At 38.4% G+C, this 27315-nt stretch overlaps 1 protein-coding gene across 4 annotated transcripts in view; it reads left to right on the forward strand.

Annotated features, from left to right (window-relative positions):
* AGL (amylo-alpha-1,6-glucosidase and 4-alpha-glucanotransferase) overlaps positions 1–9595 on the forward strand; it is an 83588-nt gene extending 73993 nt beyond the window's left edge. For all 4 annotated transcript variants that reach the window (XM_086717655.1, XM_086717657.1, XM_086717656.1 and 1 more), the window contains 3 exons: positions 1042–1129; positions 1243–1376; positions 6792–9595. In XM_086717655.1, the coding sequence (XP_086573781.1) occupies positions 1042–1129; positions 1243–1376; positions 6792–6909 (340 nt within the window). In that variant the 3' untranslated portion in view covers positions 6910–9595. The remainder of the gene's footprint in view (positions 1–1041; positions 1130–1242; positions 1377–6791) is intronic.
* Positions 9596–27315: the final 17720 nt, after the last annotated feature.

Raw genomic sequence — 27315 nt, forward strand, 5'->3', positions numbered from 1 at the left:
CTCCCTCTCTCTCTGCCCCTTCCCCGTTCATGCTCTGTCTCTCTCTGTCCCAAAAATAAATAAACGTTGAAAAAAAAAAAAAATTAAAAAAAAAAAAATAACTGTGTATAAATTTTCTGTGTCCATTTGGTTACTATTTGTAATGCTAATGTACTAAATTTAATTACTTTTTAATTAGTACTTTTAATGTACTAATTTTAATTACTATTTGTAATGATAATGTACTAATTTTAATTACTTTAACTTACTGGAGAAGTTTAAAAAACAATCTTTTCAGGGTACCTGGGTGGCTCATCGGTTAAGTGTCAGACTTCATCTCAGGTCATGATCTCTCACTCTGTGAGTTCGAGCCCCACATTGGGCTCCGTGCTGACAGCTCAGAGCTTGGAACCTGGTTCGGATTTTGTGTCTCCCTCCCTTTCTGCCCTTACCCCACTCATGCTCTATCCCCCCCTCTCTCTCTCTTAAAAAAAATAATTGTTAAAAAAAATTTTTTTAAACAATCTTTCCAATATATAATATTTATATTATATTTAATAAAATCTCTTTAATGTTTGTTCATTTATTTTGTATATATTTTAATTATAATAAGTGTATTAGAAGCTTAGTGAAATAATTGAATTTAACCAATATTTAGTGTTAGACTAACTCCTTGAAGGCAAGATACCTGAATACTTTATATTTTTTTGTATTAGCCAGTAAGTATTTGTTAATCATTCCCTCACACAGTATTAAAGTATTCTGGGGGTGCCTGGCTGGGCTTAATCAGTAGAGAATGTGACTCTTGATCTTGGGGTTGTGAGTTCAAGCCCCATGGTGAGCAGAGAGTTTACTTAAAAATAAATAAATAAACAAACAAACAAATAAATCTTTTAAAATGAGTTGTAAAAAAAAGACATTCTGAGCCCAGTATATACTAATCTAAGGTTAATAGATTTGGAAGACAAAATAACTTGATTATTTCTTTTACCTCTGCTATTGAAAAATCTTTCTTATGTAATGTCTGATCTTTTTCTAACCTAAATTTCAATAATTTTGCAGTGATATGGTTTACTGTGGTATTTATGACAACGCCTTAGACAATGACAACTACAATCTTGCTAAAGGTTTCAATTATCACCAAGGACCTGTAAGAATTTCATTTCTCTTTTCAGAATTTTCAGCTTAAGTTATTTTTCAAATAACTTTATAAATATTCACAGCTCTTTTTTTTTTCCTTTACTTTTAAATCATCTTTTTTAGGAGTGGCTATGGCCCGTTGGCTATTTTCTTCGTGCAAAATTATATTTTTCCAAATTGATGGGTCCAGAGGCTAATGCAAAGACTGTGTTTTTGGTTAAAAATGTTCTTTCCCGGCATTATGTTCATCTTGAGAGGTAAGTTGTTGGGCAGCATGTAATTCCCATAACAGTATTTAGTCAATTTATTAGATATTAGGTAAATAACAGCTCCTAGAATTAGTTTCTGTATACTCTAGGTACCCCAATGAAATCTGAAAGCTTTACTCTTATTTAACATGACAAATTCAATGATGTAATTTCACCTTCTTTTAATTATTTTAGGTTGTTATTATTTTGATTTGAAGACTTGATATTGTGTGATTTATACATGTCAAATAGTCTGATTTTTTAAATTTCGTGGATATTTTTGGGTATGGTTAGAACAGAATAAATAAAAAAAGTAAAAGTTCTCAGCCTGGGCATTTTGAGTTAGCTGATTTAAAGATTTATGTGGTTGCCAGAGGGGAGGTAGGTGGAGGGATGGGTGAAATAGATAAAGAGAATTAGAGTACACTTATCCTCATGAGCACCCAAGAAATGTATAGAATTTCTGGGTCATTATGTTGTACACCTGAAACTAATGTAACACTGTATGTTAAAACTTTTTAAATGTAGAATAATTTGAAAAAATACATAAAATCAGAATAACTTAAAATAAAAAAATAAAGATATATCAATAAATAATTTTCAGAAATGCTTTATTATAGGGGCACCTGGGTGGCTCAGTTGGTTAAGCATTTGACTCTTGATTTTGGCTCAGGTCATGCTCTCATGGTTCATGGGATCGAGCCCCGTGTCAGGCTCTGCACTGACAGATTCTCTCTTCCCTCTTTCTCTGCCTCTCCTTCTCTCTCTGCCCCTCCTTCTGTCTCTCTTGATAAATAAGTAAACATGTTTTTATATTTATTATACTTATTATACTTATTATAATTAAAGTATCAAGGTTGGTCTTTTGACTGTTATCTCAAACCCATTTGTCACCTCCTTTGTCTGAATTATTGGAGATAAATAGTGTCAGAGTTATGTGTCTTTATAAGATGATACAAAGATAGTTGAAAGCTAGCTTAATTTCCCAAATTCTAGATTAAACCTAAATACAGGCATGCCTCAGAGATGGTGTGGGTTCAGTTCCAGACCACCTCAATAAAGCAAAAATCACAAGAAAGGAAGTCAAATGAATTTTTGGGTTTCCCAGTGAATGTCAAAGTTACATTTATACTGTACAGTAGTCATTAAATATGCAATAACATAATGTCTAAAAAAAACAATGTACATACCTTAAGTTAAAAATATTTTATTGGGGCACCTGGGTGGCTCAGTCGGTTAAGCGTCCAACTTCAGCTCAGGTCATGATCTTGCAGTCCATGAGTTCAAGCCCCGCATCGGAATCTGTGCTGACAGCTCAGAGCCTGAAGCGTGTTTCAGATTCTGTGTCTCCCTCTGTCTCTCTCTGCCCCTCCCTCACTCACGCTCTGTCTCTCTGTCTCTGAGAAATGAATAAACCTTAAAAAAATTTTTTTTTTAAATTTATTGCTGGGGTGCCTGGGTGGCTCAGTCAGTTAAGCATCTGACTTCGGCTCAGGTCCTGATCTCGCAGTTCGGTTCGTGAGTTTGAGCCCCGTGTCAGGCTCTGTGCTGACAACTCAAAGCCTGGAGCCTGCTTCAGATTCTGTCTTTCCCTCTCTGCCCCTCCCCCACTCTCTCTCACTCTCAAAAATAAACGTTAAAAAAATTTAATATTTTATTGCTAAAATATGCTGATTATCATGTGAGCTTTCAGCAAGTCATAATCACTGACCACAGATCACCATAACAAATACAAGAATAATGAATAAGTTTGAAATATTGTGTGACATACCGAAATGTTACACAGATACCAAGTGAGCAAATGCTGTTGGAAAAAATGGTGCCAGTAGACTTGCTTGATGCTGGGTTGCCGCAAACCTTCAATTTGTAAAAAACAGTGTCTACAAAGTGCGGTAAAGCAAAGCTCAGTAAAGCAAGGTATGGCTGTATATATACGGCTCATTGCTCAGAATTATTATGCATAAACAACATTAATGTTCTCTCCTTTATTACAAGAGCATGAGGGACTTCCATCATCACCATGAATGTCGTGTCAAGCTTTCTTTTTTTTCAGTTTGTTTTTATTAGCTTGGATGTAGTCACAGAAAACCCAATCCTGCCAGAATTCTTGTACCTCATCTAGAAACGGAGACTGAATCTGTGTGATGTGAACATTCTTATATTCTATCCTTTGTTGCCCCAGTTATTGCCACAGTATTTCTCATTGTTGCCACAGTATTTCTCATTGTTTGCATCTATTTTCTCTTTTTTTTCCCCTTTTGTCCATGAAAAGTAAGAGTATCTTACACTGCAGGGATCACTTTTCTACTTTACCTGTGATCCCATCCCTCCCACCTGTGTCCTGACTTTGCTCCAGTAATTATCCTTTCTTGGTATTCCACTTGATCCTTCCTTCTTAATCTAGAAAGATCAGCCCATCCTAAAATAAAGTGCTTTCATACTGTTCCTGCCTCTAGCCCTGTCCTATCATTCTGTTTTCTTCTCAGCTCACTTCCTATAGGAGCAGCCTCAATCCTTTTGCTTTCTGACCCCTTTCCACCTTCAGTCTGGCTTTTGTTTTGCCCTCACCACTCTGGTGAAGCCACTCAACAAGATTCTTTCAGGTTCCCAGATCCCATGACTTCCTTTCAGTTCCCTTCTTTGACATTCCTATAATATTTGAAATTGTTGCCTTCTTCTTTTCATAAAAAACCTTATGCTATCCAGGGGCACCCAGCCGGCTCAGTCAGAAGAGCATGCGACTCTTGATCTTGGGGCCATGAGTAACCTACTCTCCACACTGTGCTATCCACTACCATGGGGACTCGGCTCACCCTGCTTGCCCCAAGACATAGGTGACCTTTTGTCCTTCTTGGGCCTGACAATCCCACACTAGACCACACTATGTGCAGATGCCCCCCTTGCACCATCTGGGCTCTGGGCCATTCCCACCCTTGGTATGAACTTCTCCATACCCTTCAGGCTCTGGCATCCCACCCTGTGCTGTTCCCGCTACCCTTATGTCCTCTCCTCCCCAGTTGTGGTCACTGACCTCCTTTGTCCCACCTAATGACTTGAGGAATGAATTTCTTTCAGAAAGGAAGGAAAAGAAGACTTCTTTATACCAGTATGTATATGTTCCATGTTCTGGCTCCACATAACAATGTGAGCAGTATATTATTGGTTCTATTAGCTTGTTTTAATTTCAATACTATATTAGTTTGCTGACTCTGCCATAACAAAGCACTACAAAGTGAAAAGCTTAAATAAGGAACTTTATTGCCTCACGGTTCTAGAGGCCAGAAGTTTGAAATCAAGGTGTTACTAGGGCCATGCTCCCTCTGAAGATGCTAGGGAAGGATCTCTCCCAGCCCTCTTTCCCAGCTTCTGGTAATTCCTTGGCTTGTGGTAGCATAACTCCAATCTTCACATGACTTTCTCTCTGTGTGCATCGCTTGGTCCAAATTTCTCTAAGGACACCAGTCAAATTGGATTGGGGGCCCATCCTATTCCAGTGTGACCTCATCTTAACTAATTACATCTGTAAGAACCCCATGTCCAAATAAGTTTACATTCTAAGGTACTGAGGGTTGGGACTTCAACATATGAATTTTGAGGAGGACACAGTTCAGCCTATTACAGATACCCTGGTACCTAACTTCAGTAATTTGGCATTTTGCTCGGAAGAAACTTGAACACTTGGAAGCAAGTTTCTATATTTTGTACTTCTCTGTGATGGCTTTTTAAATATGGTACATAGCTGGTGTTATTATTATTAGTTATTATCCAAACTGTCTCCATATTTACTTAAGGGAATTATGTTTCCATACTTATGAAAAATTTAATGCCTACAGAAGAGTATAATGTAACATACACTCTTCACACAGCCATGAGTTACAATGTTATAATGGTGAAACAAACACATTCCCATAACCCAACTTTAAAAATGAAACAATACAGAATTCTGGATTTTTTAACTTTATGTTTCATGTTTAAGAGATTACACTAAAATTAAGAATAAAACTGAGGGACACCTGGGTGGCTTAGTTAGTTGAGCATCTGAGTCTTGATTTCTGCTCAGTTCATGATCTCACAGTTCATGAGATCAAGCCCCGTCGTTGGGCTCTGAGCTGACAGCTGCAGCCTGCTTGGGATTTTCTCTTTCCTCTCTGCTTCTCTCACTCTCTCTCTCGATCAATAAATAAATAAATAAATAAACATTTTTTTAAAAGAGAATAAATTTGAGGGGCACCTGGCTGGCTCAGTTCCAAGACCATGCAGCTCTTGATCTCAAGGTTGTAAGTTCAAGCCCCATGTTGGGTGTAGAGATTACTTAAATAAATAAATAAAGTTAAAAAAAGAAAAAAGAAGAAGAAACTTGATATGGAAACAATACTGTGTTCTGATAATAAGACCTGATAATTAGTTAACCTCTCTAAACCTCTTACCTGCTCTGTGAATACGGATGATTATGGTTCTTGCCTTTCAGGGTTGCTGTGAGCATTAAATGAGATAATGTACATAAGTCACTTAGGATTAGAACATAATAAATACTAACTGTATTATTCAGTAGAATGAGAGATTAGTATAGAAATTCATATTGGTTTTTTTTTTTTTTTTTTTTTTTTGAGAGAGAGAGAATGCAAGCAGGGGAGAGGGGCAGAGGGAGAGAGAGAATCAGTCTTAAGCAGGCTCCTTGCTCAGTGCAAGCCAGATGCAGGGCTCGATCCCACAACTCTGGCATCGTGACCTGAGCCAAACTCAAGAATTGGATGCTCAACCGACTGAGCCACCCAGGTGCCACCAGATTTGTTTTTAATTGGCACTATTTTCCTAGTCATAGCTCTCAGCGTTTCTTCATTATTCTATATTAGTTTTATAATTTTGTCAAAATCTACATAATTACAATTTGAATTTCATAAACTTAATTTGAAAGTACTAAAATTAGACCTGAGAGGATATTTGTCACTCTGTATATGCTTAGAATGATAGTTTCTTCTGTTTTCTTTTTTTAATGTTTATTTTTGAGAGAGAGAGAGTGGGAAAGGGGCTGAGAGGGGGGTACAGAGGATCTGAAGCAGGCTCTGCACTGACAGCAATGAGCCCCATATGGGGCTCAAACTCACCAACCATGAGATCATGACCTGAGCCGAAGTCAGGCACTCAACCAACTGAGCCACCCAGGCACCCCCTGTTTTTAATACATAAAAGGAATCCTTTGTGTTTGAAGGTCTTAAATCCCAAACACTAAATATCAAAGAATAATTTTAATCTAAATTCTTTATACATAGATCTTTAGAATATCCTGTTTTATTTTGTAGCAAATGACTATATATGATTGTTTTTCTGTACTAGCAAGGAAAACCACCAAGTTATTGCCTATTTTGTTAATCCAGACAAGATATGTTAGATTGTATCTCATAAAATGTCTTTTCTTTCTTTAAGATCCCCTTGGAAAGGACTTCCTGAACTGACCAATGAGAATGGCCAATACTGTCCTTTCAGCTGTGAAACTCAAGCCTGGTCAATTGCTACTATTCTCGAAACGCTTTATGACTTATAGCTGATTCATGGATATGTATGAAGTATGCAATTACTTGTATTATGGAATGCAAGATCAAATATAATATAAAGGGTTTATATGCACAGGCTGAAGTTATTTTAAAAAGCTAATTTATATAATAATGATACCCAATTAGGTAAGACTTTAAAAACAGTGATTTGTCTTTTTCCTTTCTTTTGTTTTGTTTTGTTTTTAATGTACAGAGAGGTAGCTTTTGATTTGAATCAGGAAGAAAAACTATCATTACCAATGGGATGTTCTTTTGAATTCATGAAGTATTCCTTAATTGCCTAGAAATAAGAGTTTGAAATCCAGAGTTTGAAACAGAAACGTCATGTAATCTTCCACTTGTACATAAGTGAAAATGAAGTATTAGAATGTAATAATGAAAGAAATGGGAAAGTATCTTCAAATTGTGGTATATATTTTCTTCAGTAATAATACATATTGATTATGCTGTGGTTAACTAATGTTCTCACCTTTTACTATATTATTCCTAGCACCTTCTACACTGCATTCGATAAATATTAACTGAATATTGACTCATGGAATTGTCTACCTACACTGTTATGTTCAGAAAGGATGTTCAGAACACAGATGTTCACTGTGTGGTTTTTTTTCACTAGAATACTAATATGTTTTTAATATAATGAATGCCATAATTTGCTTATGTTAATGATGCATAGGATATATGAAAAAACACAAGCATTTAAGAATTTATTTCCTAAAAATAGTTTTGTAAAATTAATCTTGAGTACGAGTTTCCTACTATGAGATGGTTCACATTCTCAAAATGCACATTGTTGGGCATATTTATGAGAACTTTAAAGAAAAACATGCTATATTAATTTTCTAAAACTTAACAATTATTTTTAGTTTGTGTGCAAAAGTGTATTGATAGATCATAGCAGATACTAGTTTCCTATTAACTAAAACCTACATTGACAAGTTTAGCACTGAGAAAAATCTTGGTATAATAAAAATATAGATATGAATTTAGTAGTTCTCTTGAATTCAATAGAATCATTTGAACAGTTTTTCATGACCTTAAATCCAAAAAGTCATAAAAGGAAAAAAGTTTTTTAACATTTATATGAGTTAATATTTTTGAATAATACTTATTCTCTAGATGGGTTTTTTTTATTGTTTACTATTTTTGTCTCAAGAAAACACTTAAATCAGATCATTATACTTTTAGTTGAAAGAAAATAGTTGCAAAAATCCTTTCATCACTATTTAATATTATTCAGTGGTATATTTATAGCTAATAAAATAATGGTACAATAATACTTTTCTCAGTTAAAGATAACATACCCAACCATCTTAAGTATGATTAAGAAATAAAAATAAGAAAAGAAAGTAAACTAAAACTTTTAGGTAGTAAAAATATATGAATACAGAAGATATCAAATACCCATGCTTAAAAGCTCATGTAACTTAATGTATACTGCACAGTCTTCTTCAAAATGGACTGTACTTTAGAAATAGTTTTAACTAGGGGCACCTGGGTGGCTCAGTTGGTTGAACATCCGACTTCAGCTCAGGTCATGATCTCGCGGTTTGTGGAGTTCAAGCTCCATGTCCAACTCCATGCTGACAGCTCAGAGCCTGGAGCCTGCTTGGGATTCTGTGTCTCCCACTGTCTCTGCCCCTCCCCTGCTCACACTCTGTCTCTCTATCTCTCTCAAAAATAAATAAACATTAAAAATTAAAATAAAAAGAAATAGTTTTAACTAGCTTGCTTTTTTGGTTTCCCAACCTAAAGCAGATTAAATCCTAGAAATTTAAGGAGAGTTGTGATATTAATCTGATCACTGTCTATAAATACATTCATTTCCAAGTTTCCCTTCCTTCTTCATTGCTCAATATATAACTTTCTCTAAGCTTTGCAGTTAAAAGGAATGACATTCCTTGAGAGAGAAAACCATTAGTTATCAAAGGTTGATGCAGTTATGTTGCTCTACTTTAACTTCTATATTAAAGATAGTAAGAAAAATAACTGAAAACCAATGTATTTAATAAAAGCAAGAAGTAACAGTTGACAATTAAATAGGATGGATGGATGGATAGATAGATAGATAGATAGATAGATAGATAAACAAGTTGAGAACTTCTAAAACATAACCATACTGGGTTGTAAGGCAATTCCCCACCTCAGTAATTTTTAAGGATATCATGTTGTACTAGAAAATTAAGTGGTTGATATTCCAATAAGGAATATTAAGGAAAGAACATTGTGATAACCTGCATGATCTTTTTTAAAGTTTAAGAAGGCATGTTAGACATTATTTTATCAAAGGTAGTTAAAATAATGGTTTTAGACTTTAGAGGCATAAATGTCATTTCACTAAAGAACATCTAAATAGAATGCTTCATTCCTGAATGATGTTGGATGATGTACCATTATATTATGTTTCGGCAATGGTTCTATGCCTTGGTTCCTCACTAATCCAGATCAATCTTACTCTTTAACATGAGAAGTAAGTTTGCCAGTAGAACCAGTATGCTGTGATAATTTAATGTTTCAAGGATAGTTGAGGAAACATTAGACCTGTCATCGTATCTGTGGACAATAAAACCTATGTGAATTGTAATCCATTTCTGATATGTCTTCAACTGCTACATCTAGTAAGAAATGTCATTTTTATGTCTGTGTGCCAAGAAAATAAAAATATTTTCTAAAGGACTATATTTTACTTTCATTCCATTATTTATCAGTTAACTGATCTTTTGATGCCACTACCATTTATTCAGGGCTTGCTTATTTTGGGTATTTATTTTTGGGTGTTTATTTTTTGCAGGATGTATGAGGGCAGAAAGAAAAAGAAGAATTTTAGGCTGTTTGGCAATGTATTTAATTAGCCAAGTTGAAATTAGGAGCAAAGCATACTTATTTTAAAATTTTGTTTTACTTCTAAGAGACAGAGCATACACAGGGAGAGGGAGACACAGAATCTGAAGCAGGCTCCAGGCTCTGAGCTGTCAGCAGAGTGTGATGTGGGGCTCGAACTCACAAACTGTGAGATCATGACCTGAGCTGAAGTCAGGCGCTTAACCAACTGAGACACCCAGGCACCCCAAAACATATTCTTGATATATAATTAGATTGGTTAGCAACTATACACTTTCCTGGTACTTCTTGAAACCTTTTACTCTACCATGAACTTTTTATTTACCTTTCATCAATTTGCTAAAAGGCAAATACCATAGGCTAGGATTGATATAATGTAGATGTGTGCTTCCTGCAGTGGCCAGAAAGATTGTTTCACTTTTAATTATAATATAAGAATAACACCTAGTGGGGTGCCTGGGGTGGCTCATTCAGTTAAGCGTCTTGACTTTGGCTCAGGTCATAAGAGTTTGAGCCCACATCAGGCTCTGTGCTGACAGCTCAGAGCCTGGAGCCTGCTTCGGATTCTGTGTCTCCCTCTCTCTGTTTCAGCCCTGCTCATGCTCTGTCTCTGTCTTTCTCAAAAATAAATAAACATTAAAAAATTTTTTAAAAAAGAATAACATCTAGTGACCAAAGTTGATCCATTTAGTCTTTGCCTTAATTACTTCATTTTTCCTGCAGATATATCTCTTTATCTTCAGATAAAAAATAATATAGAAATCCAAACTTCTATCAAAGTTTTTATGAATGAATTTGTCAAACTGATCAATGTGCCAAAATAATAAACTGAAGCACATTGTTTAGTTTGTTTTTTTTTCCATTTGTATTAGCCTTGAACTATTAAGGAATACTGATACTTTATCATTTTGGCTACAGTTTTTTCTTAATATTTTCCTTGGGTTTTTTTTTTTTTTTTTTTTTTTGGTTAAAAGTATTTTGTTTAACTTACAAAAAGCATTTGATTTTTCTTTAATCAAGTCTTTTCATGTTTATCTTTGTGAACTCTTCAATGTCTTCAAAATTTAATCAACTTCATTTAATAATTTAATAAGCTTTTTCTTCTGATTTAATATTTAGTGTTTTATAGCAGTGTCCAGTAATGAGGTGAGACATTCCTTGGGTTTTTTCTAAATTGTTATATTCCAAACTCATGAATTGAATATGACTGGTAGTGATTCCTTTTTTCAATTATTTAATTTCTGGGATATACTATTGAAATTATTTGTGCCATTCACTCATTTAACTATTATAATACTTTGTTTTAATATTTTTAGAGTTATTTCTTGCCAATCCCCTACCTCCTTTCTTAGAATCCTGTTTTATGTACCCTCCTTTGTTCTTCTTAAGTATTTCTACATATCTCAAAAGTATTCTCTTACTGTTTTTACTAAACATATACTCACACTGTAAGTTAATGTGATTAGAACTGGCATTTACAGTATTTAATCTCATCTAACAACATCCAAAAAAAACTTTTAGCTTGCTGAAATTCTTACTGATTTTTATGTTTTTTGTTGCTATTATGTACATAATCCATTTTGGTTCAACTTAACAGCCAATTAGTTGGAATAACAAATTCAGACTTGGGGTGCCTGAGTGATTCAGTTGGTTAAGCATCTGACTTTTGGTTTTGGCTCAGTTCGTGATCTCACTGTTTGTGAGATTGACCCCACAGCGCAGAGCCTGCTTGAGATTCTCTCTGTCACTTTCCCTGTGCCCTTCTGCCACTTGCTCACTCTCTCTCAAATAAATAAACGTTAAAAAAAAAAAAAAAAAAAAAAGTCATGCCCTAAGTCACACAACACATAAATTACTGAACCAAGACTCCACCCTTAGTCTTCCTACTACAACTCCCAAAGATCCTCAAAATTGAAGGTTTCACAGTTCTTGCCATCATCCATCCATAGGTCAAGCATGGCTATTATCAGTTGCCACCTGATTATAGAAAGCATTAGATCTTGCTCTATTTAGGTCTGGACATAATCCCTTATCACCTGATCAAAATGCTGTATCTGCAGTCATCTGCCTTAATAAGGTAACTGATCTATTTCTGGCTAAATATTCAGACCCCAAGTGCCAAGCATTGGTTACGTTACACAACTTGGATACATTTGCAAATATAAGTGTCCTATCAAGGTGAGGCAGAAAAAAGTCAGACAATAAGGATAAGAATGGTTAAGAGATGGCCAACTGTCAAAGTTGCTACATGAAAATTTTGGTAAGAAGTTAGAATTCACTCTCAGGCATGAAGAATACTAAAGGAAGCAGGCTATATCTATGGAAGTTTACCAACAAATATGGCACTTAACTCTGCAGATGTTCAATGTTAACATTTATGGTAATTAATGATTTTTGAAAGTGCAAAACTAAGCACAAGTCTTATTAGACACCTTTTATTGTAACATAAAAGTGCTCCAAAAATGACTCATCTTAATTCCACATCACCTTCGATAGTTCACAAAAGTCTCACGTTTACCTGACTTGATTCTCATCTATTCCCCTCTTTCTGTTTGCACTCTTGTCTTATGCTCAGACTAATATAATAATTTCTTTATTGGTCACAACTTACTTTGACTCTCATAGAACTATGAGGAAAATCTCTCTTGAACACTGATTATAACCCATCACTGCTCAGAGGACATTTGGGATCCTCTACAATCTGGCCCAATCTCTTTCCAGTCTTGGTGCAATGACACTTTGCTCTTTCCAAAGCTGATTACTTGCCTCTCTGAGCCTTTGTTTCTCCAACTGTAAACAAAGAATGATGGTAATACTTGGTGCTTGGGTGGCTTAGTCAGTTAAGCATCCGACTCTTGGTTTCTGCTCACGTCATGATTTCACGGTTCGTGAGTTTGAGCCCCACATTGGGCTCTGTGCTGACGTTGTGGAGCCTGCTTGGGATTCTCACTCTCCCTTTCTCTGTGCACCTCCCAGCAAACCCTCTCTCAAAAAAAATAAATATAAAATAAAATACATAAATAAAATAAAAAATAAATATAAAATTAAATACATAAATAAAATAAATATATATATAATATACATATTATATTTTTTTTAATTCTTTTATTCTTTAAAAAAAGAATAACAGTAATACCTACCCTATAGAGAAGTAAAGATTCATGAAGGCAACCCATGGTATATCAGGATTAAGTATGACAGCATGTGGGGCATTGGGGTGGCTCAGTGGGTTAAACATCTGACTCTTGATTTCAGCTCAGGTCATGATCGCAGGGTCATGGGATTGAGCCCCGAGTCAGCCTCCATGCTGGGCATGGAACCTGCATAAGATTCTCTGTCTCCCTCTCCCTCTACCCCTCTCCCATTCATGCTCATGCTCTCTCTCAAAAAAAAAAAAAAGATTGATGGCATGTGACAGAACCCAAATGACAGTGCCCTACATGAGATTGAGGTGCAGAGGTGTGCAATCCAAAGCTAATACACTGGTTCCATGGTCATCAGGAACCAAGGCTAGCAACTACTGGACAAAGTACATTCTATCATTTCTCAGGTATAAAGTGAGCTCATTGTCTCCTAGATATGAGCAGAGGTGTACAATAATCTATTCACTTATTTTAATCAGTGGTTTCTCCAAATTATTTTTTCTCTTGACTTTCCAAAGCTTGATCTTGGGAAAACAAGAAGTCAAAGTTCATATTGTCTAAATTCATTGCAAATTTTATGGCTTGGTTGAAATAAGAACAAATTTTATAAATAATTTTATATTTAAATTTTTAAAATGTTGGGGCGCCTGGGTGGCGCAGTCGGTTAAGCGTCCGGCTTCAGCCAGGTCACGATCTCGCGGTCCGTGAGTTCGAGCCCCGCGTCCGGCTCTGGGCTGATGGCTCAGAGCCTGGAGCCTGTTTCCGATTCTGTGTCTCCCTCTCTCTCTGCCCCTCCCCCGTTCATGCTCTGTCTCTCTCTGTCCCAAAAATAAATAAACGTTGAAAAAAAAAAATTAAAAAAAAAAAATGTATTTAACACATTAAATTTTATTTTTTTTTTATTTTTTTTTAAATTTTTTTTTTCAACGTTTATTTATTTTATTTTTGGGACAGAGAGAGACAGAGCATGAACGGGGGAGGGGCAGAGAGAGAGGGAGACACAGAATCGGAAACAGGCTCCAGGCTCCGAGCCATCAGCCCAGAGCCCGATGCGGGGCTCGAACTCCCGGACCGCGAGATCGTGACCTGGCTGAAGTCGGACGCTTAACCGACTGCACCACCCAGGCGCCCCTAACACATTAAATTTTAAAGACACATGTCCACTTATACATGGGTTTTTTTTAAGTACAGTACTTTAAACATATTTCTCTTTTTTTTTTCTAAAGTTTATATATTTTTGAGAGAGAAAGAGAGTGCATGCAGGGGAGGAGCAAAGAGAGAGGCAGAGAGAGAGAGAGAATCCCAAACAAGCTCCACACTGTCAGTGCAGAGCCCACAGCAGGGCTTGAACTCAGGAGCCCTAAGATTATGACCTGAGCCAAAGTCAGACACTTAGCTGACTGAGCCACCCAGGAGCCCCTTCTCTTATTATTTCTTAATAACATTTTCTTTCCTCTAGTTTACTTTATTGTAAGAATACTGTAGATAACATATATAACATACAAAATATGTGTTAACTATTTATGTTATCAGTAAGGCTTCCCATCAACAGGAGGCTATTAGTAGTTAAGATTTTAGGGAATCATGGGGAGTCACCCATGGGTGACTCAGCCGGTTGAGTGTCCAACTTCAGCTCAGGTCATGTTCTCATGGTTTGTGGGTTTAAGCCCCACTCAGGCTCTCTGCTGTCAGCAAACAACCCGCTTCAGATTCTCTGCCCTGCCCACCCCCCTGCCCCTCCCCTGCTCACATTCTCTCTCTCTCTCTCTCTCTCTCAAAACTAACATTTAAAAATTAAAAAATAGGGGCGCCTGGGTGGCGCAGTCGGTTAAGCGTCCGACTTCAGCCAGGTCACGATCTCGCGGTCCGGGAGTTCGAGCCCCGCGTCGGGCTCTGGGCTGATGGCTCAGAGCCTGGAGCCTGTTTCCGATTCTGTGTCTCCCTCTCTCTCTGCCCCTCCCCCGTTCATGCTCTGTCTCTCTCTGTCCCAAAAAATAAATTAAAAAAAAATAAATAAATAAATAAAAGCGTTTTTAAAAAAAAAAAAATAAAAAAAAAAAAATAAAAATTAAAAAATATATATTTGGGGGAGTCAAAAAGTCATATGCAGCTTTTTAACTGCACAAAGGATTGGCATCCTAACCCCTTTGTTGTACAAGGGTCACAGTTGTACTTGAGCTACACACTTAACAATTCTTGCTGCACACTTAAAATTTATGCACTTTTCTTTCTGTAGGTTAGAGATCAATAAAAAGTCTCCCCACCTCTGCCATAAAAACCTTTACAGAGCCCTTGTATTCTTTCAATTGCAATTGAACTTACATTTTGTGCTTTACCACTTAAGGTTTTTGAGACCATCTACTGTGTGAAGTAGTCTTTGTTCTTATTTATGCTAAATTTATGCTTATAGAATTATTACTCAGTTTGATCCGTAAACCTGTTTGTCCTAATTATACTTATATAATTAGCTTGAGTTTTATATAGGCTTCTAGCATATCCTAAGTCTTTTCATCTGTAATTAGTTCTCTCTCTCTCTTTCTCTCTCTCTCTCTCTCTGTCATGTGTGCGTGCACACACACACACCCCTTTTTATACATTTCTTTAAAAAAATTAGGACCTAAGTGCTTTATCCAATGTTACACAGATGTAACATTGCCTAGTTCAGAGATCTTTTTCCCATAATTCTACCATATAAGAAAAGAGCTGGGTGCCTCTGGGCAACTTCCCTGATGAATGCTGCCATTTGCCCTCTTGTGACAACAGAGGGTTCTATGTCATTTGGACAAAGGTATAAAATCGACCCTATGGTGGAGAGGTCATGGAATTCAATAAAGTTAGAATTCACATCAAAACAATATGAGCATTTATTTAAAGTAGTATTTGACTTCTATGGAACATGGTAATTTTTTCATATTCTAAACAGAACTCCTCAGTTAAAAAGCACTAGTCATTTCTCAGGGTGCCTGCGTGGCTCAGATGGTAAAGTAAGCATCAGAATTTGGCTCAGGTCATGATCTCACAGTTTGTGGGTTTGAGCCCCAGGTCAGGTTCTGTGCTGACAGCTCAGAGCCTAGGTCCTGCTTCGGATTCTGTGTCTCATTCTCTCTCTGCCCCTCCCCCACTTGTGCGCGCGCGCTCTCTCTCTCTCTCTCTCTCTCTCTGTCTCTGAAAAAATAAATGTAAAAAAAAAATTTTTTTTAAAGCACTAGTCATTTCTCAAATGTCACAAAAAGCCATCTTAGAAATCTTAGGTACAATTAAGATTTCTCTCTTATTTTTGCCATATTCGTAAATGTATGTTTAATTTTGAAAAGAAGGCCTTTGCAGAGCCATTCTACAAGCTCCCTGAAGATCCAGGAGTGTTGTACAGGCAGAGATGCGCGGGTCTCTACTGAGGGCGACTCTGGAGGCTGGGCAAACTCGGGCGAGCGCCACCAGAGGGCACTGTGTGCTCAGCTCACCACCCAACTCACCACGAGCTGCATTGTCCTAAGGCTGGAGGAACCAACTCTTTTACCCTACCAACCTCGGACCTTTGCCAGGTGAAATCAGGATATGTATGCTTTCTTTCAATTTCATAATATATCTAACTATATAGTAAGTTTGATATAAATTGTAAGATATGGACATCTTTCCTGTCATAAACGAAACTTCGCTTTCCTTTTGGATCAATAGTGAGCATAATTATTCTGCTCTACCTTGTCAGTCTTTACATAAACCTTTCCAAATTCTCCCAAATTTCCCTATTGGGGTTGGTGACATTACCCTTGGAAAGGAGTTAACTGATTCTAAAAGAAATGCGATGACTTTTTAACAAATCACTCGGTAAGAGTGCCAATTATGACAATAACTGTCTCTTCACGTTTAAAATGTGAAATTACAAATTCTTCACGTTTCCATTCAAGAAAGGGTAATTTCTCCAATTGCTATCGTCTCTTTTTAAACAACATAGTTTGGTTTTGTTTTTTTAATTTTTTAACGTTTATTTATTTTTGAGAGAGAGAGACAGAGTGCAAGCAGGAAGGGGCAGAGAGAGAGGGAGACAGAGAATCTGAAACAGAATCTGAATCTGAGCTGTCAGCACGAGCTGGACACGGGGCTTGAACTCAGAAACCAGGAGATCATGACCTGATCTGAAGTCGGCTGCTTAACTGACTGAGCCACCCAGGTGCCCTACCTACGTCTCTTTATCAGCAAGCTCATTCATGCATCCTTATTGAAAAGAAATCCTTTATTTCAGTAACCATTTCTTAATATATATTTACAGCAAATATCACATTGTCCACTTTAAGCTTACACAATGTTACATGTCAATTATATCAGAATAAAGCTGGAGGGAAAAATGAAACCAAGGCCCCAAACCCAAAGTTAAATACTATAATTGTAACAATAATAATTCAAGAGAAGTTTTAATTCAAGAGAAAATTGAAGAGGGTTTTTTTTTTTTTTTTTTTTTTTTGCAACCAGTAAAGAGATTTTAATTTCACTTTAGTAATTATATGGGAGGGGAAAAAAACAACTTTACATGAAGTCTCTTTGGATAACAATGTCTACTACAGTATTAAGAGGTAAGGTATTTCTATGTAGCCAGTTTGGGTAAGGATGACAAAATTCCCACTGCCTTCAAATTATTTCCTACGGTTAGGGGTGGGTAGGATACTGAGTAAAGAAACATGGGAGACATTTCCTCATTGCAAAGTATTTGAAGTTGGAGAGGTTGAAAGGCAAGTTCTGTTTTCTGTAGACTCTATAAAATGTCTCAGCATTTTATATGACTCTGTAAAGTTTAATCTTTTCCCTTTAGTAAACAAAGTAACTCAATCCTGTCCTATTTTGTTCTCAGTCAATTTTGGATGAGAGCCTCTCCTACTCAACTCAGAGACTTTCAGGGCACAAGTATCTAGAGAATTTTTTTTTAAAAATATGAGACATGACCATACCTAACATATGACAGCTTATTATTAAGAGGAGAGGTCCATAACCTTGGTCCTTTCTTTACTGGTAGCATTCTTAAAACTGGCATTTTAAACCTCTTCAAACAAGTTGTAAAGGAAGAATTAGGCATCTATCCATTTCTGTTTGGTATTGGGAGAAAAGAAAAAGATCCCAGAGGTGTTGAAGGGGTTTTGTTTGTTTGTTTTCTCCTCAAAAATGATCACAAATTGCTCTTGAGTGTCCTTTCTAGTCAAAGTTGGTGTTTTTGAATAACAAAAGTGAAAAAACTTCAGGTCTAACATTGCTTTCATGTTCATGACCCAGAGATTTATATGTAAAAGAAAACAATTGTGTATATGGCTTCGTTTATATGGATAATTCCCTCCTCCTCAATTCTTCTGAATTGGGAATCTCACGTCATGATTCAAAATCCGGAGCCTGGAAAAGAGCTCTAGAGATTAAGCCCATCTACCCAATAAAGAGTTGGAGAGGGGCCCCTGGGAGGCTCAGTCAGTTAAGCGTCCAACTTCAGCTCAGGTCTTGAGTTCCAGCCCCATGCTGGACTCTGTGCTGACAGTTCAGAGCTTGGAGCCTGCTTCAGATTCTGTCTCCCTCCTCTCTCTCTGCCCCTGCCCCGCACACACTCTGTCTTTCTCTCCTTCAAAAATAAATAAACATTTAAAAAAAAAAAAAGGAGTTGAAGAAAATTGGAAAAGGAAAGAGAACCATTGGAGTGTAGATGAAAAGGTTGATGTAAGTAAGTCCAATGCCTACCCGCTGTGCATTTATCACCTGCTTAGAGGACTATTTCCGTTCTGTGTCAGCTGTCTTGCTCTGAAGGATGATCCTTCAGATCAAGAATACAGTAATATTTTTCTGAAGTAAAATGAAATTCACAAATCACATTCAAACTTGTGTTTAACCCTAACCTCTAGCAAGAGTTTCTACAAAAAATGCTGACAATGCATTTTAACTCCCTGCAAAATACCTCTCACACTCTCCAGTGAAGATGTCAACATTACTAAGGAGCAATCAACCAAAGAGAGAGGAGACTTAGAGGAACGTTTATGATCAAAAAATAATTCAGAAAGTAAAAGGTTTGGCACCCACAAATAGAGAGCAGGGAGTTCAAATGAAATAAAGATGGTCATCACCTTCCCAGTTCACCAGAAGCTGGAAGAAAAAAATAAATCCTGAAAAAATAGTAACTAGGATACAGCTCAACATGGCAGACAACATTTGCACCTTGGTCTCCCTTCTCTCCACAGACCAGGGCTACTCAGAATGCTTCACAAACCAGTGTAGGGAAACAAACAGGGTACTACAGGTCTACAAATAGAGAAGTATAGAAACTGAGTACAAGCACTTAGGAAATTTTGTAGCAGTCTGGCATTGCATGATCAGACTGATTTTTATCACATTTTTCTGGCAGTTCTTTTTTATTGTATTTTACCAAAAGTATCAATCCAAGATGATTTGGGAGGGAAAGGATTGGTCCATCACCGGGATCATTTGAGAAACTTTGCCCTAGTCGCCCCTTAGAGAAGGTTCAGAAGTATCAGGGCTTATCTTATGTGATGATGGAGAGACCTGCCTTCACGGTCTTAGGAGCCTCCTGGGAACAGATTCTTCCTAAAGGATGAAGAACTAGTTTAATGAACTTGACTCAGTAAAGAATTGAGAAGAACTTTGCCATTAGAGGGGAGCAGCATTTCAAGAATATTTCAGTGGTTATCCATGGACCCTATTTCCATTTTTCTCCATGGGTATTTAAGTCCGAGTCCTAGAGAGAGACAAGGCTGCAAGAAATGATTTTTCCTAGGGGTGCCAGGGTGGCTCAGTCGGTTAAGCGTCCAACTTCAGCTCAGGTCATGATCTCGCGGTTTATGAGTTCAAGCCCCCCATTGGGCTCTGTGCTGACAGCTCAGAACCGGGAGCCTGCCTTGGATTCTGTGTCCCCCCCTCCTTGTGTCCCTCCCCTGCTCATGTTCTGTGTCTTTCTGTCTCTCAATAATAAATAAACGTTAAAAAAATTATATAAAAAAAAGAAATGATTTTTCCTAAATGTAGTGAAGCATCAGGCAACAAGCAACACTAACTAGACACTCCCTCTAACTGCAGATAAAACAAGGCGGGGAGAGGCATTGCATTCCTCACTGCAGACCTCAGTTTGCTCACTTTGCTCATGGTAACTGCCCAATTTAAATAGGAGGTGGAGGGACACATGGTAGCTCAGTATAGAGCTTGAGACTCTTGAACTCAAGGTCATGAGTTTGAGCCCCATGTTGGGCATAGAGCTTACTTTTAAAAAGAAATAAAGAAATTAAAAATTAAAAATAAACAGGAGGTAGAGGGTCTGGAGCTCCTGAGTTCTGTTTCTATCTGCTGAAGGGTGGAAGCAGCATTGGAAGGGGGTGTGATGTTTGTAGAGCAGGGACAGCCACTACTGGGAGGCATATGTACAATTGAGAACATGAGCAATAACAGAAGGAGATCACTTACCAGCCATTGCAGCAACTTGTTCGTGAGAAGTGAATCCCAGTTAAATCGAGGGAGAGTGTATGTGTGTGCGGGGGGTGTGGGAGTGTGGGGTGTGTGCGGGCACAAATGTGTGTGTGAGGTGCAGTAGCAAGGGAGTGCAAAACCCTAAAAATCAGAGCTATCACTGTTAATGCGTGGAGTGGGTAGAGGAAGAGGACTCCCATAAAGGAGACTAAGAAGAAGCCAAGGAATCATCAGAGAAATGAGGGAAAAGACAAGAGAGTGGTGTTATGGAAAGCAGGAGAATATCGATAAAGTAACACTTATCAGAGAAGGAAAAGAAGTGTCTGCAGCTTATCCCAACCCAAGAATAAGCAGGACCATGAAGAGCTGGAAAAAATGGAAATTCAGCCTGACCTCTCTGAGGAGATGGTAGTTTGTGCCTCATGCAGTGGACTGTAGAGCTAACCTGTCCCCCGGGGGCTCACCCATGGATGCCTCCTTTAAGCTGATTTGTTCCTGGAGGCAGTGGGGCAGTGCACAGAAGGTGCCCCTGTCATCCTTCAGGCCCCACTTTTATCAGGAAGTGGGGTGCAGCACTGGGCTGTAGAGTCTTCAGCGAGGATAGAAACGCCCTAGACTGTGCTGTCCAATATGAGAGCCACTAGCTACATGTGGCTAGGGTAACTGAGGAAAGTGGGTTTCTAATTTGATTTAATGTTAATTCAAATAGCTGCAGATGATTAGTGGATGTCATATTGGATAGGGCAGTTTTGTTTGTTTTGTTTATTTTTTTATTTACTTTTGAGGGGGGTGGTGCAAGTGAGTGAGGGGCAGAGGGGGGGGGATACCAGAGGGGCAGAGGTGGGAGAGAGAAAAGGAGAGAGAGAGAAGCAAGGCTCACCCAAAACGGGGCTCAAGCTCACCCCATGTGGGACTCAAACTCTGGATAGTGCAGGTTGAGACTAATAATCTCTTCCATCCATCCCACCTCTCTTCCCCCTGTATGCCCACACTGAGCTGCCTGGGGTCTCTGAGAGCAGGGGGTCCGGACAGAAGAATGAGAGGTGTAGAGGAGAAAGATCAGTGGACACTCAAGCCCAGAACTGGCTTGGATTTAGGCTGGATCAATGCTGACTAAGCAGCATGAGGTCCACAAGTGTGTTTCCAGCTGCCCGTCTCACTGAGTGACCTCCAGCAAGGCTGTGCTCTGAACCTGGAGCTGACTCAGCAGAGAGCTTCCAGGGCCCCTTCTTAAGACTCAGCCCCACCCCCAACAACAACAACAAAAAAGATGGGACAAGTAAGGGCGATGATTTATTTTTGGAAATACCAAATAAAAGCTGTGCTCTCTAATTAACAATAAGTTTACAAGCTATTGGAAATATGTACGACCCCCCCCCCAACACACACACACACAATGGAATCCCAAACCCTTAGACACTTCACTTCCTGGTTCTTCTTCCCCTCTTGGTTTCACGGGCTTATTTTAGCAGGCTTTGCAATGAGCATGTGCCAAAGAACAGAGGAAGGAGGGACTGAAAGTCTCTGGGACACCTCAGGGAATATACATTTGTTCCAATAAGACTATTTTTTGAATTACATGGGCATAAGCAATGTCTGGTAAGGCTGTAACCTCTGTAGTACTCAGCCAATGAAGAACAGGGGAGGGACTTACATGCTAGGAGATAAATTGCCTGCTGTGACTGCCCGGAGTGTGCCGGTCCATCAGACACCCGCTCTTGCAAGAACATTGATTAAAACTTCACTGTGCTCCCAGTCTCCACATCCCTCCCTTGATTGGGTCATTGGGCTTATTTCTCACAACAAAGAGATCAAATGTGACAGTCATATACTGAATTTAACAAAACTGAGGTCACTGGTGACCTTGCTGAGACCAATTCTGATAGTATGTTTGTTTAAAAGCCCCCCTATAACAGATCAGTAGTAAATAAGAAATAAGTAGAAACATCAAGTGTAAATTACTATTCTTTCAAATCAGTTGACAGCTAAAGGAAGAAGAGATCAGTATAGGATAAGGTCAAATGAAGGGTTTTTTTTTTTAATTTTTTAATTAGTTTTTTTTATTTTTGAGAGGCAGAGAGAGACAGAGCGCGTGTGGGGGAGGGGCAGAGAGAGGGGGAGACACAGAATCAGAAGCAGGCTTCAGGATCTGAGCTGTCAACACAGAGCCACATGTGGGGCCGAACTCAGGAACCGTGAGATCATGACCTGAGCCGAAGTCTGACGCTCAACCGACTGAGCCACCCAGGTGCCCTGAAGGTGTTCTTTTTAATAGGAAAGATTTAAGCATGCTTATATGTTGAGGGGAATGAACCAGAAGAAGAGTAACAATATGAGCAACCAATAGATTAAGGTATCTGTCAATGAGGGTGCAGAAAGCGGAGGGATCATAGCACAGAGGTGTCAGTCACCGAGAAAGGAAAAAAGGTGCAGATCAATGAAGATGCAGAACGGTTTGTATGGGGTTGTGTCCATTCTCTATTGCTGTGTAGCAGCTTGAAACAACATTTATTTATTCACTCACAGTTCTGTAGATCAGAAGTCCAACATGATGTGGTTGGGATCTCTGGTCAGCCTCCAGGGTGATATCAGGGTGTTGGTGAGACTGCAATTCTCGTCTGAGGCTTGAGGAACTTCTCCAAGGCTATCACTTTGTTGGCACAATTCAGTTCCTTATAGTTGAAGGACTGAAGACCCCACTGCCTGGCTGTGTATCAGCTGGGGCTACTGTCAGCAACTAAAGGCCTCCTGCAGTTTCAGGCCATATCATACCCATAGGCAATTAATGACATGGATGCCTACTTTTTTGCAGGTCATACGGAGTGTGTCTCTCTAATCTCCCCTTCTGTGGCTAGCTAGAGAAAATGCAGTGCTTTTCAAGGTCTCCCCTGTTTAGGTTAGACCCACCAAGTATGGTCTCCCTGTCTTTAAGTCCACTGATTATAGAGATCCTAAATAATCTACAAAATTCCTCTTGCTATTGTCAAAGACAAAAACTGGACAGTGAAGAACATGGATTTCATTCAAGCTATTGCAAAAGAGAGAGCATTCAGATCCAAAGATCAGAGTATTTCAGCAGGTGGTTTTGCCTTAAAGTTTCATAAAGAGGAATAAACAAGTTGTAGATGGAGTGATTTACAGTTAAACTTGTTTTGCAAGCAGGGAAAGTCTCACTCAGTTAGCTGAAGAGGATATTTTATTTCCCTGTGGATAGCTAGTGTATTAGTCAGGACTCTACAGAAAAACAAAACCGTGTGTGTGTGTGTGTGTGTGTGTGTGTGTGTGTGTGTGTGTGTGTCTGTGTGTGTCTGTGTGTGCGTGTGTGTCCACAGACACACAGACATACACACACACATGAAGAGATTCATTAAAGGAATTGGCTCACACAGTTATGAAGGCCAAGAAGACCAAAGTCTGCAATCTGCAAGTTGGAGAACCAGGGAAACTGGTGATATAATTCAGACTGAGTCCAAAGACCTTAGAACCAAGGGGCTGATGATGTAAAGTTGATCTGAGTCCAAAAGCCTGAGGATCAGGAGCTGTGAACAGGAGATGGATGTCTCAACTCAAGCAGAGAGTTAATTCATCCTTCCTTCTCCTTTTTGTTCTATTCTGCCCTCAAAGGATTGGGTGATTGCCAGCCCACCACCACTTTACTCAGTTCACCAATTCAAACGCTAATCTTTTCTGGAAACACCCTCACAGACAGAGCAATAATGTTTTACCAGCTATATGAGCATCCTTTAGCCCAGCGGGGCTGACACCTAAAATGCACCAGCACAGCTGGTTTCAGGGGGGAAAGAATCTAATTTCAGCTAATCAATCATGAGACAAAGAACAAGAAGTAGGAGGTCTATTTGGCCTTGTCAGCAGGTTCATGAGAAAAGGGAAAGGTATATATTTGGCTTTGTCACAGATAAATAGTAGAGTTATCCTCAAGTCTTATAGGGGTCATGAGAAAGAGTGGACAGTGAGTCTTATCTAAGTCATACAGAAAAGGTTATGTCTTTGCCATAAGCCTTTTCCTGGAACACAAGAGATTGCTGTGTGGTGGTTGGGGGAGTATCTTAACTCTGACTGTTCTCCAAGGGCACAAGGCTCAGGTGGAGTTCAACATATCTTTTGTTCAAGGTGAATGAATATCATTTTTTGCTCAACAACTCAGAGGGGTGAATAAATTCCTAAGTGGAGCCAAGTAGCGTCCGAGAAATAATCTCTTAAGGTCTCTTTTTGGTATTGTTTCTGTAAAATTACATGAACCATTTGTAGAGAGGTCATGAAAAAGTTCAGTTGTTTTAAAGTCCTAGACATCAGATATCTTTTTTTAATCAGGTATTTTATTTATTTATTTATTTATTTATTTATTTATTTATTTATTTTTAATTTTAGATAATAAAATACTATCATCCCCATCAGATATCTTTTAAAAGGGAATGCCTGAGTGGCAAGTGGGTGGCTCAGTCACTTAAGTGTCCAACTCTTGATTTTGGCTCAGGTCATGATCTCACAGTCCTCACATTGAGCCCCCTTATCAGGCTCTGTGCTAGGAGTGGAGCCTACTTGAGATTCTTTCTCCCTCTGCCCCTTCCCTGCCTGCTCTCTAAGTCAGTCAAAATCAATCAATCAATCAATCAATCAATAAAATGAAATGCCTGAAATGAAAAGGGAAACATAAGGGCACCTAGGTGGCACAGTTAGTTAAGCGACCAACTCTTGATCTCGGCTCAGGGCATGGTCTTACAGTTTGTGAGTTCGAGCCCTGCATTGGGCTCTACACTAATGGTGTGGAGCCTGCTTGAGATTCTCTCTCTCCTTCTCTCTGCCCCTCCCCTGCTTGTGTTCTCTTTCTCTTTCTCTCTCTCTCTCTCACTCTCTCTCTCTGTCTTTCAAAATGAATAATAAAAATAAATAAATAAACTGAAAGGGGAAACATAAATGTGAAAGTCTGTACCAAAGTAAATAGCCTCAGAAGAGAACCTGGTGTCCAGTGGATTCTAAGAAGTTGGTGGAGCACCACTCACTGAGTTCTTTGAAAGCTAAGGTGTGGAGGCTCTTGGTGATGTCATTCACAATTTGGTTACCTCTTATGTAAGGGCATGTGTAACCCAGTATCTTGCCAAGCTTCCTTTTTGATCCAGACAGTGTCTTGTCCGGGAGTAATCCAACCCTGCATGGTCTACTATGATGATAAATGCTTGAGCTCTTCAAGGTTTAAATGAAGCCATTCGGGCTTTAGCTCACAGCACTTCTTCAGATCCTGAAGGGAAATGCCTTTGCAGCACACAAAAGGGGTATGGGTGGTCAGGTTTTAGTTCTTGAACACACTGAGTCAAGCAAGAGGGAGAAAATTTGGAAAATTTAGAGAGTAGTAGCTAGATATCGAAGGAATCTAGAACTGAACTGGTAAGTGTTAATGATTTCTGTGCAAGGTAATAGGATAACTTCTGGTCCGATTTGCAAGAAGGTACCCAAACTGGTTTTTCCACAAGCAGGGAGAATTCACTTAAATCTCCACCAGAGAAGACATAGTCTGCATATCTACCAACTAACTGAAATTTACAAAGTGCCTAAATAGAGTAAAGGCAGTGAACAGGGCTGCAGTCTGATAACCCAACTTTTGCTAACTTGGGACTAGAGTCTGAAGAGTGTGCTATAGTTTTACACTGAAATACAAAATTTCTCTCTACGATCATTCCCCCTTTTAATCAAAGATAATGGCAAAGAAAGATTATCTTTTTTTTTTAAGTTTATTTATTTACTTTTGAGAGAGGGAGAGAGAGAGAAAGAGCACAAGTAGTGGGAGGGGCAGAGAGAGCATGCCAAGCTCAAAACCCAGGAGCCGTGAACTGAGCTGAAATCAAGTTGGACACTTAACCAACTGAGCCACCCAGGCATTCCAAGAAAGATGATTGTTTTTATTTTATTTTATTTTATTTTATTTTATTTTATTTTTAATGTTTATTTATTTTTGAGAGACAGAGAGAGACAGAGCGTGAGTGGGGGAGGGGCAGAGAGAGAGGGAGACACAGAATCTGAAGCAGGCTCCAGGCTCTAAGCGGTCAGCACAGAGCCCGACACGGGGCTCGAACTCACGAATCGTGAGATCATGACCTGAGCCGAAGTCAGATGCTAATCAACTGAGCCACCCAGGTGCCCCTAGAAAGGTGACTCTTGATCATAAAATAAAGTTGGTTTTATTACTTACACAGTCACAGCAAAAATAGTAATTTTTCACATAGTGCTCTTTCAGTTTGCTTTGTTGAAAGTTTAATAAGAGATGTCAGAGTGTGCTTTTAAAAGCCTCTTGAGCCAAGCCAAGAACTTGCCATCAGATTTCATCTGTGGTACATATAAACTTGGGTGAACTCTCCTCTCAGATTCCCTAAAATATCCTAAGGTTCCCAGGCCTGCGAGGCAGTGATCTTCATTACTCACCCTATAAAACAGATACAAGTCTAGTTTTCCTAAGCATGCTTTGTAAGCATTAGTGTCATAAAATTAACCATAGTTCCTTAAAAGTGGTCATATCTGATTAAATGTACATTATTCTTTTAAACATTATTCTATTAAACTTTTATTTATTAAAATATTATTCAATTAAACTTTATCCAGCTTTGACCACCACAATTAAAACTTCCTTTCTGAGAACCTTCTACAATTTTATATATCCATTTGGATTTTTTCCTACACTTTCTTCCTTCTCACTGTGGTTCGAAGAGTCATTTTACTTTGGCACAAAACTACTCTCTTTTTGCTTAACAAAAAGTCATCCAGAAAACCTTGCATACGATGTTGTTCCTCTCTGTCATTATTGCTGAGTAGAGACTTATTCGCATATATTGGTTATAACTTTAAACCACAGTGACTTCTAAGAGGTTAGATAATTTTGACTGTAACACACTAATATTTTCAGCAGACCAGCAGAGCTATGAATATACAGCTTATAACTTTTTATAGCCATACACATCCCGG

This window comes from Puma concolor, chromosome C1, assembly GCF_028749965.1.
Source record: "Puma concolor isolate L17-30 chromosome C1, mPumCon1.1.hap2, whole genome shotgun sequence".
NCBI classification, from domain to species: Eukaryota; Metazoa; Chordata; class Mammalia; order Carnivora; family Felidae; genus Puma; species Puma concolor.